The sequence below is a fragment of the Solanum tuberosum genome, unplaced genomic scaffold (genome assembly GCF_000226075.1).
Source record: "Solanum tuberosum cultivar DM 1-3 516 R44 unplaced genomic scaffold, SolTub_3.0 scf00260, whole genome shotgun sequence".
Classification (NCBI taxonomy): domain Eukaryota; kingdom Viridiplantae; phylum Streptophyta; class Magnoliopsida; order Solanales; family Solanaceae; genus Solanum; species Solanum tuberosum.
In genome coordinates this window covers 668,847-682,648 of record NW_006239188.1, presented here as the reverse complement: position 1 = coordinate 682,648, position 13,802 = coordinate 668,847, and the positions used below count along the sequence as shown (strand labels likewise).

The 13,802-nt window shown below is 33.8% G+C and overlaps 1 protein-coding gene across 1 annotated transcript; it reads left to right on the top strand.

The window, feature by feature from the left end:
• The first annotated feature begins 11,789 nt into the window (after positions 1 to 11,789).
• Positions 11,790 to 13,283, top strand: LOC107062750 (uncharacterized). Its single transcript, XM_015313738.1, has 3 exons — positions 11,790 to 12,263; positions 12,434 to 12,922; positions 13,137 to 13,283. The coding sequence occupies exons 1-3, from the start codon at positions 11,790 to 11,792 to the stop codon at positions 13,281 to 13,283; spliced, it is 1,110 nt and encodes a 369-aa protein (XP_015169224.1).
• The last annotated feature ends 519 nt before the right edge of the window (positions 13,284 to 13,802 follow it).

Sequence of the window (13,802 nt, the reverse complement as noted above, 5' to 3'; positions counted from 1 at the left end):
AAAGAAAGCATTCAGAAATTGTGAGGAACGAAATAGAGAGAGCAAAAACACTACTCTTGTTGATTTTAAGCAATTTTGGCAAGAGATTTCAATTGGGTATTGTAATAGAGAAGATATTATTCATTTTAGAATTTCCTTTTCAAATACCCAACCATGGAGCATGTAGTAGGTATTGAATTTCTTTCTTTTACGATGATTGGTTAAAACCCCGATCTTGGAGGTTTGACAATGTAACCAATTGATGAGTTTGACTTAATGGGTTCTAGTTATTATTGATTTTGGTGCTAATTTGAAGTGGGTATGAGTTATTGTTGTGGTTTAACCTCTTTATTGTATGTTTATTTCAATATAATTCAGGGTTTTATGCTTGCTTGAGAAAGAAGTTTGGAGCTAAGTTGATAAATTGGCACTCATAGCTAGTGGGTCATGACGGTTTCAGCTTGTGAAAGTGAAGCCCAAGATTCATCCTATGTGTTTTATTAAAAAAGAGAAACAACGGGTTTTAAGAGTCTCCACTTAATTTTTAAAGTAAAAATTAAGAAAACTATTTTTCTTTCAAAAGATTAAAACAGTAAATCTAATGAAAATATTTAAAGGGGTTCGAGGTTCACATTAACATTTCGGAATGGCTTTGAAAGCTTCCGAAATGTCCGCTAATATGCGATTATCCGATAATTAACTATTTGGCTAGTTTTTTTTAAAAAGAAAATAGGCATACTTGATTAAATAGAGGAAATAAACAATTAAGACTTAAATCATTTTTTAGGGGAGATGGAAATATTAAAAATATTATTAAGTAAAATTTTAAAGTAATTTAAGTAGGAAAATAAGCATGATTATTTAGTCTTTAGAAAATTCCGAAGTGACTATCTTTTGGAGAAATCGAATTAAGAACGTTAAAATTAACTAGCAAATAAACAATTAAACAAATACGAAGCATATATAAAATAAAGAGAGAGAGTTTGGGGCCCAAGTCTGGTTTTCCATCCGTCTGGGCCAATACTTGGGCCTAATTTCAGCTTTGAGGCCTTTGACCCATTTGTACCTGTCCTAGACTAACAATAAGGCAGCCAAAATTGTCGGGCCTTTGGCCCAATTTCCCTGTCTTAAAACTATCAAAAATCTACACAAATATATGGGTCTTTGGCCCAATTTCATCAAAAGAACAAGATGCTGGAATTTGGGGGTTTTGGCCTCATTTCGTGACCGTATACAGTGTATACAATTGTTGTATCACACTGTATACCGTTGTGTATATCAGCTTCGAGACCTGCAAATTGCGATTTTTCAGCCTTGTTTCAACTTCCAAGGACCTGTTCGTCGCCTCCATTGCTGATAATTGAGGGTTGACTCGAGAAAGAGAATGCACTTGGGCCTCCATGGCCCATTTCGAAATGCAAGGATAGGCGAAAAGAGTCCCAAAAAGACTCGGACAGATTCATAGCAAGCCAAGATAAAAATAAAAATAATTAGCAAAGGAGAACTGACTCTAAATAAGAACAAAAAAAAACAATCAACTATACGCTAATGGAAGAAAGCATTTAACAATTTACTAGTCTTAGGTTAAAACTCAAGTTGGAGAAGTTTCCACACAAACAGTAGCTCTAGAATGAGACCAGGAATCAAAAGTCAAAACTAAAGACACCATATAAGATACTACAAAATAGAATGAAAAAGTTTTGACATAAAGCTATTGCTTTAACACTTAAAATCTACAACACATATATCCTCCAATCAATTCAACAAATAAAATGCCTGTTAATAAGTAGTACCAACAATTAAGAGAAAAAATAAAACATTCGAATTCATTCACATCATATGGAACACCACGATTGAATGAAGACAAACTTCGAAAACAAAACTCTACTCAAACTGGATATGCTATATCACATACAATAGAGAAAAGAACACACAATGAGAAACTTCCATCCAAAAATCGAACATTTGAACTAGGGGTGTCAAAAATGAACTCAAACATAGGTAACCCGTCCAACCCACGCAGAATTTTAAGGGTTGGGCTCAAGATAATTTGAATTGGGTTCAATCTCAACTCATTCAAGCCTAACCCATTTTAAGAGAATCCTCAATTGAGCCCAATTCAATCTCCAATTTCAACCTGTTTTAAAACTCTTTACTAAGATATATTTCTATATTAAAGGTATGAATTATTATCTATTTAACATCTTTTAGGATTTATCTATCCATTTGTTACTTTTTAAAAAAAAATCTTAAGCTGAAATTCGCATTGTGATTATAAAAGTTAAATATCACTATGTTAAAATTATTGAGATTAATCAGGTCAAATTGGGCGGGTGAAGACCCAACCCGTTCTTTAGCCCATTTGAACCCAACTCATTTGATCCCAAACTAAACTTGAGCGGGTCAAGACACAACCCGATTTCTATTTCAATCCATTTTAATATCTCCAATTTCAATTTAACCCGCCCATTTGACACCCCTAATTTGAACCATGATAAGAAACAAAATTGAAGCGAAATGAGGGAACAAGGAGATCACTTACAAAGGGGAGCGGGGTATTTTGACATTAAAGATATAAATTAAGGGTTAAAACCAAGGAGACGCGCACATTAAATTGATCAAGCGAGAACAGAGACTAGACTCCATAAGAAGTTTGACCCGGCTAAGAAACCACCGCAACAAAATCAAAATGGCAAAGAAAACAATCCAAACACAAGTAAAGAGATGGAACGACAATATACAGAACCAACATATTCGAAAGCACGATTGACTGAATAAAAGACCATCTTAAGCAAACCAGCATAGATTCAACTCACTTACAAAACGAAATTAAGCCATATCGAAACTAAGAAACCACTTTAGAAAAGTAGTTCACTGCCTTATTTACAAATCTCATAACACTCTTAATTCTAAAATGAGCAAAGAAAAACTAACGTGTAAAGAAAATCATTTTACCTCTTTCGGAGTAGCGAGCTGGGACGACGAGTTGCCGGAGACTTCCACCACCACCAACGGATTCCAATGGACCGGAAGGATGACAAACGAGATAAAAGAGTGGAACTCGGACTCAAAACTAGTTGGCTTCTTTGTATTTTGTAGGTATTTTTATAGCTATTTCTTGCTATGTTGCTCTCTATATATCAGTTAGAAAAAGGCCAACATTTTTCAATGAAGAAGCAGGGGCTTTTATAGAGGGAATTTTAGGCTGGAAAATTGGGGAAAACAAATGAGAGAATTGGGGTCTATCCAAAATTTGAAATTCAAAATAGATAAGGTTGCCAACGGATTCTCATACAATTACCAATAGAAAAATGATGAGGGTCGCTTGATTTAGAGAGGATGAACGAACGAGCTACAAGATTGTAACACCTTGAAGATTCTTCGTATGGAGAGGAACACGCTGCGTCGAGAATGGGCTCGGGTTCGAGTTCGCTGTGCTGCTGCTCGTGATTTGCTGCTGGATTTCGTTCTGGTTTAGCGATTTGGTCGCTGGAATTTCTGGAGAAGAAGAAAACGTACAAAGGGTCAGGATTTGTTGTTGTTGTCGGTTGCTGGTGTTGTTTTTGACTTGGGTCTGTTGGAATTGGGTCTCTTTGGAGTGGACTGGATTTGTATTGAATTTGGGCTTGGGCGGATGAAATTGTAAATAAGAATAATGGGCTGCTGGTTGTATTGAAATGTTAGGCTGAAATGGGTTTAAATGATTTTAAATAATGGGTTTGAGAAATAAGTTATAATTTTAATCGAATTGAGTGGTCAATTGCATTACGAATTTAGCCAATGAATTAAGAAAGTAGCCAAATGAAATTCATTTAGTAAATTCGGCTAGTGATTAAATAAGACAAATTAATATAAATTAATTAATGAGCTTCTTAATTTTAACGAAATAAAATAATCGACTTAATTATAAACTAATTAATTCAAAAGTGTAAACTATTATATAACTAAACTAATTAGTAAAATATTTAAACCAAACAAAAATACTTTTTGTAGATGATTTTCGAATATTTATAAAATGTACTAATTATATATAAAAAAACTATTTATTATTTAAAAATTATAAAAGCAACTAAAATTACTTTAAAATAACTTAAAAAATATTTTGAAAGTTATAAAACTAATTATTTCAAATCGTTCGAAATTGAAGAAACTCGATAATTAATATATATTGTGGAGGTCCAAAATTGGATGTCAACACTATGTATCTAGCTCGAGAGAGTGGATGTGGTGAGGTTGTGGGCTGGTCTTTGTATGTAGTGCGTAGAGGTTCAAAAGGACTCGGTGAAAACAAGGTAATTGTTCGAGAGAAAAGTGTCTTACCTAAAGTCCACCCTACCTATGAAAAATTAGCATTTTTAGTTAAGTGATTTGCACTAGTTGAGTTGAACTTAGCAGCTGGTTAGTCAAACCCCCAAGATTCTCTCCCTTATTTGGTTGTTCCTAGTTGATTGGAATTTGTGATTACTCCTCCAATTTGGTCCATAGTTTCCGAAAACTTTTATGCCTTCAGCTGCAAAAGTCACTGTTATGCTTCATATTTGAATTCAAAATAGAATTACTCTCTGTGGGATCGACCCCAACTCTTTTGTTGGGTTTATACTGCTTAACGATCGTCTATACCTAGTATCGGATGAGGTGTAGTTGATATGCTAATCAAAATGGCACCGCTGCCGGGGAGTAGTATTGTTGAGAATTCCTTTGTCGAAGTTTAATTTGTGAATTTGTCGGCTGTAGCTTAATCGATTTAGGTTGTATTGTGTTTGTTTTAGTTGTGCTGAGTAGAAGAGAAAATGAGTGAGACAGAGATGAACGGTTTCCAAGCGGATCACCGAGATGATATTGATGATGTTAATAGTGTGCACAACCCAATCCAATTGGGTGGAACTGGTGCAATCTGCTTACCATCAGCCGAAAATGATGCTATATTTGATGTTACGAGCACAACTCTCAATCTCCTTCAAATAAAGGGACTCTACGGAGGGTTGACTCATGAAGACCTACATGAGCATGTGTGGAATTTTATAAATGTTTGCAGCCCGTTTTCATTCAAGAATGTGTCGCAAGAATCAATCTGACGAGGGAAGCTAGCAAGTGGTTGGCTGAGTTACCAAAGAATTATATCACATCGTGGGATGAGCTTACCACGACATTCAATGCGAGGTTCTTTCCCCCATCGAGGATGATGAAACTCAGAGATAACATTCAAGGTTTCAAGAGATTAGAGGGTGAACCCATCCATGAAACGTGGTTGAGGTTTAAGAAACTCCTACTTCAATGCCCGACTCACGGACTGACTACAAGAAAATATACTTGTTGCTACGAAAACTAAGTTATGAATTTGAAAATTGTAGCTATAACCTAGTAATAGCCATAAAAATTCAAATTTCGTGGCTATCTGAAAATTCGTCAAATTTCTTAGCCACAAATATTAAGTTGACAAAGCTAAATCCTTGTATTTGCTATAACTGCTAACAACCATGGCAATAATTATCTAAATAGCTACAATTTTATTGCTACAATAAAATTATATAGATTTATATAATTTTTTTGCTACCCAATAAAAATAATTGTAGCAATAGCAACTCTTTAGCCATAATAAGTTATTTGAAACAAAATATTGTGGCTAAATAAATAATTTTGCTTCAAGTTATAAAAAGATGTGGCAATAGTTAAATGATATTGCCATAGAATTTTTGCTATAGTATAATTTCGTAACTAATTACTATTTTTGCCACAAATTTTAATTTACCGTAGTAATAATAACATATTAGCCACAATAACTTCTTTGAAGAAATATTTGTAGCTAAATAGATAATTTAGCTTTAAGTTATAAAATATCGTGCCAATAATTAAACGAAATAGACATAGATTTTCTTCTATAATACAAATTCATAGCTAATAATTATTTTTTGCCAAAACTTTGAATTTATCATAGTAATAATAACCTTTCAGCCACAATAACTTATTCGAAGAAAAAATTGTAGCTAAATGTTTTCTTTCAAGTTATAAAAGTCGTGGCATATTAAAAATATAATCATAGATTTTTTGCTACAATACAATTTTATAGTTATTTATTAAGTTTTTTTCACGATCATGTTGAAACTTGTTGATGCAATAAAAATCTTTTATAGATAGGAAGTAATTTAAAATAAAATATAAGAACTTAATAAATACTATGTTTCGAGTAGCAAAAAATTGTTGTAATAATTAACTTAATGGTTATAATTATTTGTCATGAAAAAATGATACAACCATGTGAGTACAATTGTGGTGATACATTTTATCTGATACGAGGTGAAACGTAAGCCTTGAGGTGCTTCATCTTATATTGAGAATTCATTTTATACGACTCAGACCTCTTCTATCGAACAATGTATTTATCGAGCTAGCTTAATTAGAGATGTCAATCTATCTATCAATTCAATTTTACAAGATCTTAATTTGGATGTTTTAAGTATAATTTAAATAAATAAAAGTTATAAAAAAAATAGAAGTTATGTCCAAGTAATTTGATGTGATTGTACTTTTTTTATACAAAAAAATATGTAAATTCAATTTAAAAATCGTTAAATAATGTCATATTTTATTCAAATATGCAATATGAATTATTCTTGAATATAGATAGATAAATCAATTGGTTATTGAATATAATTAATACATATAGGAAGTGATATTGATATTCAATTCTTTTTAAATTTTCTGTTATTGGCAATTTTTTTTTTTGAATTTCTTATTTTCATCTTAACTTCCTAATTCATATAATTTTTGTATTTTCAATTAAAACTACAATCCAAAATTCACATCTCTATTTAAATTCAAATTGAAATAACCAGACGATGTGGAAGTATAGTTTCACTAAAGTTGAACAACTTAACTTGAATTTGAATTCAAATGGTTGATACAAAAAAAAATTAAATAGAGTTTCTTATTTTCTTTTGAACATTCTTCCTTAAAATAATTTCCAAACTTGAATTGTACGGTAATTGACACTTGCCTTCACAATATAGTTTCGTTTCACCAATTCTATATAAATAGATTAAATATATTTTCTGATATTGATAGTTATATTTTATTTTAAAATATTCTATTTTTAACTTGACATTCTAATGCATATATCATTTAAAATTTATATAAAATAAAAGTATATAATAATAATAATAATGAATACTCAGTATAGTACTACAATATGAGATTTGAAGAGAGTGCATTATAAGAAGAACTTTCTACAATACATGGAATTTTGAGATACATGAGTGTACACAAATTTTCCCCTCTCTTAGAGGTAGAGAAAATTATTTCGAATTCATATAATTTTTATATTTTAATTCAAACTAAAAATAGTAATTCAATATTAAGAGTGATCATAAATTTAACTAAACACTATTCCCTTTGTTCCATATTAGTTGTCTATATTTTTCTTGACACGATGCTAAGTAATCAGAAATAAAAAGGATAATTTTTACTACTTTACCCCATAATATCTTTTATTTGGAATTTCATAAACTTGTTTACACATTTAAAAAAGAATTAATTTTAAGGGAAGTTGAAAAAATTGTAATTAATTTCTATCTTTATTTCATAAATTGACAATTAATTTGAGATAATTATTTTTATTAATGTGAACAAGTAATATGAGTCGATGGTCTCTCTACCTTCACGAGATAGTAGAAACGTCTAGGTACACTCTATCCTTCTTAGACTTCACTTATGAGATTTCACTAGGTATGTTATTATTGTTATTGGAGGACAATTAATATGTGACATAAGAAGTATAAGTTAAAAATTTATTTTGAAAAGCAGAATAGATAACAAAACTAATAACAATATATTTATATATATCCCCCCGAACTTCGACGAAAACTCTATATATATATATATATATATATATATATATAAAATATTTATTCATATGAATAATTGACCTTTTCCGTTAACTTAAAGTAAAGTACATATTTGTTTTATTACTGTTAATATTATTAATTATTGTTATATTCATGAGATGATTTTCTCTGTTATTAACTATAACAACTGTTAATTATATATCACAATTTTTGTATTTGTTATATATATAAGAAAAAATGTTGTATTTGTTAATTTTAAAAGAAGAAAAAATAATAACTATAAAAGCAAAGCACTAATTTTCACTAAAAATAACTCTCCAGCCGTCTAACCCTCCCCCCCCTCCCCATTTAGATCCAAAAACTCTTACCCCAAAAATTTAAAATTGCAAAAGATCAAAAGTTCCCCCCAAAAATTTAAAACTCATTTAATAAAAATCTAGATATTCTTTCCCCTCTTCCCATAGCTTTCTTGTCAGCCCTTCCCCTCAACCTTTTTATCCCAGGTTTTTGTTAATTTTTTTTTGTTTCTAATGTTTTGTTATTTTGTCTTTTGTAGGTTTTACATAGCATTCTTCAAGGAGATGAGATAAGTTTTCACAATATGAGGTTTTTGTTTTACTCAGTCCTATGCTTTAAATTTTCTATTATGTATAGGTTCAAGAAAATATTGAACCACAAATAATTTATCATACATAATTATATTCTATATTTTTGCAAGAGATTATTGTCCTAGCTTGAGTCGATGGGTATTACAATGGATTGTATATGTTTATTAATGTAGAAGAATTTTTTTGATTAGGTATGAGTTTTATAATTGATTTTAAAATTTGAGATCTATATCTACAGGTTTTCTTATTCCTTTGTTTACTTTGTATTTTTTTTATTTGCTAAACATTTTTGTAAAAAAATGATCATTCACAAATATATTTTTTCGTTGAAATTTTATATCATTATGTTCTTGGTGCTAAAATATTTACCATTATTGATAGGCATATTTATGGAATAAGAGCATATAAATGAAAAATTGGGACCGATGTTGATCAAGCTAAGGTGCAATTGAAGATTGTGGAAGGAGAGATAGAGGAAGACTATGTTGCTTTGGAAAAAATATTTGTGGCAAATGCTTTAATTTTATAGCTATAATGTTTTTAATTTGTAGCTAAATACAAGTATCATTGCCACAAGATTAAAAATATAAAATTGCCACTTTAAATTTTCATTGCAAATAAATCAAGTCATTTGCTATAGTAGAATATATTGTGTCTACAATATAAAACTTGCTATAGATTTAATTTGTTGTGGCAAAAGAGTAAAAATATTTGCTATAAGTATATATTTCGTAGCAAGAATTTTGTACTATTATAGCTACAATACAATTTTTTAGTTGCTACAAGTATTAATACTTAGCCACGTACCATGTAAAGTCTGTAGCTAACTTTTAGCCACCCTACATCTTGCCACGAATGCTACAAAAAAAATATTTTATGGCTAAAGCATTTAGCTACGAAAAATTTCATATTTAGCTACAATGTGTTTTGTAGCTTTAAATGCATTTTCTTGTAGTAGCAAAAAATTGTTGCAATAATTAACTTAATGGTTATAATTATTTGTCATGAAAAAATGATACAACCATGTGAGTACAATTGTGGTGATAAATAATTTGTAGATAAATATTCAGCTTAATTGGAACAAAAAATGATGGGGGACGGGGAAGCCATACACATCACAACTTTGGGGAAGGATGGTGATAGAGGTCTAGCTGTGGTTACACGTAGTGGGAAAGTAGCGGTAGGTGATATGAAGGGTAATGATGAAGCACAAGCTCATGAAGACAACAAAGGTATTGAGGAAGAAGAGATACCTATCCAACAAAGCGTTGCAAAGAGCTACAAACAGATGCAACACAAAGCACTCCAACGTCATAAGTGGTGCAACCTCTTCCCAAAATAACTCCTCTGTTTCCCCAACGTCTCAAGAAAAAAATTGAGGATGAAAAGTTCAAGAAGTTCTTATCGGTGTTCAAGACATTATCGATTAATCTCCCTCTAGTGGAGACATTGTTGGAGATGTCGGGTTATGCCAAGTTTATGAAGGAGTTAGTCACAATGAAAAGAAGTTTGGACTCTGAAACAATTGAAGTCTCTCATAGTTGTAGTGCAATTATGACTAATGAGACGATAAAAAAGAAGGAAGATCCCGGAGCCTTAACCATTCCTTACACAATCGGTATGCTCCAATTCGCCAAGGCCCTATGTAATATAGGAGCAAGTATAAACCTAATGCCATATGCGATCTATAGCAACTTGGGTTGGGTGAACCAAAGTCCACAACAATGAGGCTTTTGATGGCAAACCGATCTATCAAGCACCCTGTGGGAATACTCTATGATATCTTGGTAAAGATTGTCCGATTCATTTTTCTGGCTGATTTTGACATCCTTGATTGCGAGATTGATGCGGAAATTCCAATTATTTTGAGAAGACCTTTCTTGGCAACCGGGAGAGAGTTAGTAGATGTTGAAAGTGGAGAGTTGAAGTTCCGGGTAAATGAAGATGAAGTAACCTTTAATGTGTGTAAGTCTATGAAACACTCAAGCGATATTCATGTGGTTTCAACTATTGATGTAATTGATGAAGTTGTGGCTAGTGTTGGCCATTTGATGTGCATGAGTGAGCCACTAGTAGCGGAACTTGCAAACTATGATGAGTCTGAAGTCCAAGGTTACAATGAGGTAGTAGCTGCCCTTTCGGGTTTGGGGGAATATTCAAAGACTCCATTAAAGCTGGATATTGATCTAAAGAATCGGGAGAATCCTCCCGCAAAGCCATCAACGGAGGAGCCACCAAAGCTTGAGTTAAAAGTGCTCCCCTCCCATCTTCGATATGCATTCTTGGGGTAAAATAACACTTTGCCCGTAATTATTGCAGCCGACTTGCTTGAATGGCAAGTGAAGTTGCTCCTTGAAGTGTTGAGAATATACATCAAATCCATTGGATGGACTATCGCTGATATTGTGGGCATTCCACCCGGCATTTGCACTCACAAAATTTAGCTTGATAGAGAGTGTAAGCCAAGTGTTGAGCATCAAAGAAGATTTAACCCATCGATGCATGAGGTGGTGAAAAAGGAGATAATAAAGTGGTTGGATGCAGGGGTGATTTACCCTATTGTGGATAGTAAGTGGGTGAGTCCGGTCCAATGTGTACCAAAAAAAGGAGGTATCACGGTGGTCCCAAATGAAAAGGAGGAGCTTGTTTCTATAAGACCAGTAACCAGATGGCTAGTATGCATGGATTACCGAAAATTGAACTCGTGGACCGAAAAAGATCTCTTCCTTATGCCCTTTATGGATCAGATGCTTGATCGACTTTCAGAAAGAGGATGGTATTGCTTCTTGGATGGGTACTCTGGATATAATCAAATCTCTATTGCTCCGGATGACCAAGAGAAAACCACTTTCACTTGTCCGTATGGGACTTTCGCTTTCAAAAAAATGTCGTTCGTGTTGTGTAATGCTCCAGCAACATTTCAACGTTGCATGCTATCTATTTTCGCTGATATGGTAGAAGATTTAATGGAAGTTTTCATAGATGACTTCTCAGTTATGGGTGATACATTTGAAGAATGCTTGGCACATTTGGGGCAGGCCCTTCAGAGATGTGTTGAGACAAATTTGGTCCTAAATTGAGAGAAATGTCACTTCATGGTTAGGGAAGGCATAGTTCTTGTTCACAAAGTATCACAAAAAGGGTTGGAAGTTGATAAAGCGACAATCGAAGTCATAGAGAAGTTACCACCACCGATCTCAGTGAAAGGCATTCGAGTTTCTTAGGGCATGCTGGTTTTTACCGGAGGTTCATAATTTTTTTTTCAAAAATTGCACACCCTTTGTGCAAACTTTTGGAGAAGGAAGTAAAATTCAATTTTGATGATGATTGCATGATAGCCTTCTAATGTTTGAAAGAAAAAATGATTTCCACTTCGGTTATCATTAATCCCGATTGGTCATCACCTTTTGAAGTGATGTGTGATGCAAGCGGTACGGCACTAGGTGTTGTGTTGGGGCAAAAACGCAATAAGCTATTCCACTCCATTTACTATGCAAGCAAAACTCTGAATGGTGCTCAACATAACTATACAGTTACGGAGCAAAAAATACTTGTGCTGGTATATGCATTTGAGAAGTTTCGAGCATACTTTCTAGGTACCAAAGTGGTTATTCATACAGATCACGCTGCTCTGCGGTATGTGATGGCAAATAAAGATGCCAAGCCAAGATTAATAAGGTGGGTGCTGCTATTGCAAGAATTTGACTTTGAAGTCAAAGACAGAAGAGGTTGTGAAAATCAGGTGGGTGACAACCTATCAAGGTTAGAAGGCAAGGAGAATGATGAGCTAAAGGTAGACATAAACGATGCCTTTCCCGATGAACATGTATTCACGGTAACTCTACAACAAACTCCTTGGTATGCTGATTTTATTAACTATGTAGTGTGTGGATTGATACCGAACGAACTTAACTTCTACCAACGAAAGAGGTTTTTGTTCGATGTCAAGAAATACTTTTGGGATGAACTATTCTTATTCCGAGAGTGTGCAGACCATATCATTAGGAGATGTGTACCGGAGGAGGAATTCAACGAAATTCTCCAAGCGTGTCATGCTCACCGGTTGATGGTCATTATGGTGGGGTGCGTACAATTGCTAAAATTCTTCAAAGTGGTTTCCACTGGCCATCTCTTTACAAAGATTCTCATGAGTTTGTTAATAAGTGCACTCAATGTCAAAAACAAGGTGGAGTATCTATAAGACATGAGCTGCCCCTCAAGGCTATTCTGGAGGTTGAGTTGTTTGATATTTGGGGAATAGTTTTCATGGGTCCATTTATGAGTTCGTTTGGCAATACGTACACTTTGGTGGCAGTAGACTATGTTTCTAAATGGGTAAAAACTGTGGCACTACCAAACAATGAAGGGAGAAGTATTGTTCAGTTCCTAAAATGCTACATCTTTGCTAGGTTCGACACTCCTCGGGTTATTATTAGTGATGGTGGATCCCATTTTTGCAATAGGCTTTTTGCGTCCGCATTGAGCAAATATGGGGTGAGACATAAAGTAGCAACGCTATATCATCCTCAAACGAGTGGCCAAATGGAAGTTTCGAATCAAGAGTATCTTGGCTAAGACCGTAAATGCAAATAGGACTGATTGGTATTGAAAGTTAGATGATTCTCTGTGGGCATATCACACCGCCTACAAGACACCAATCGGTATGTATCCATATCAACTAGTTTTTGGGAAATCTTGCCATTTACAGGTTGAACTAAAACAAAAAGAATTATGGGCATTAAAGGCTCTGAATCTGCACTGGGCAAGGACTTCAAAAGGAAGAGTAGATCACATCAATGAATTGGATGACTTCAGGTTTAGGGCTTATGAAAGTATAGCACTCTACAAGGAATAGATGAAGAAGTGGCATGATTCTAGAATCCTTAGGAGGGAATTCCAAGTTGGAGATTGGGTGTTGCTGTATAATTCTCGGCTAAGACTCTTTCTGGGAAAGCTCAAATCCAAATGGTCAGGCCCATTTAGAGTAACACGGGTGTTCACTAATGGAGCCATTGAAGTCGAAGGTAAAGAAGGCCTTGCCTTCAAAGTGAATGGGCAATACTTGAAATTATATTTTGGAGAATGCCATGAAATTTCTGTGATTAAAGTGGTGTATCTGGAAGATGCTTGAGAGCATTTCCACGTCGTGCCACGACGTTAAATAAGGCGCTTCTTGGGAGGCAACCCATGTGTTAGTGTTTTGAAAAATGTGTGCTGAATGTGCATGTGTAGGCGATTTTGCGAGGGTAAGACTCCATCGGCGAGTCGCCGAGTTAGTTCGGCGATCACGAAGTTGATCGCCTTCTAGGCGTTAACCATGGGTTGAGACACTGGAACATTAGGCGGGATACTTGCACCACTCGACGACTCGCCG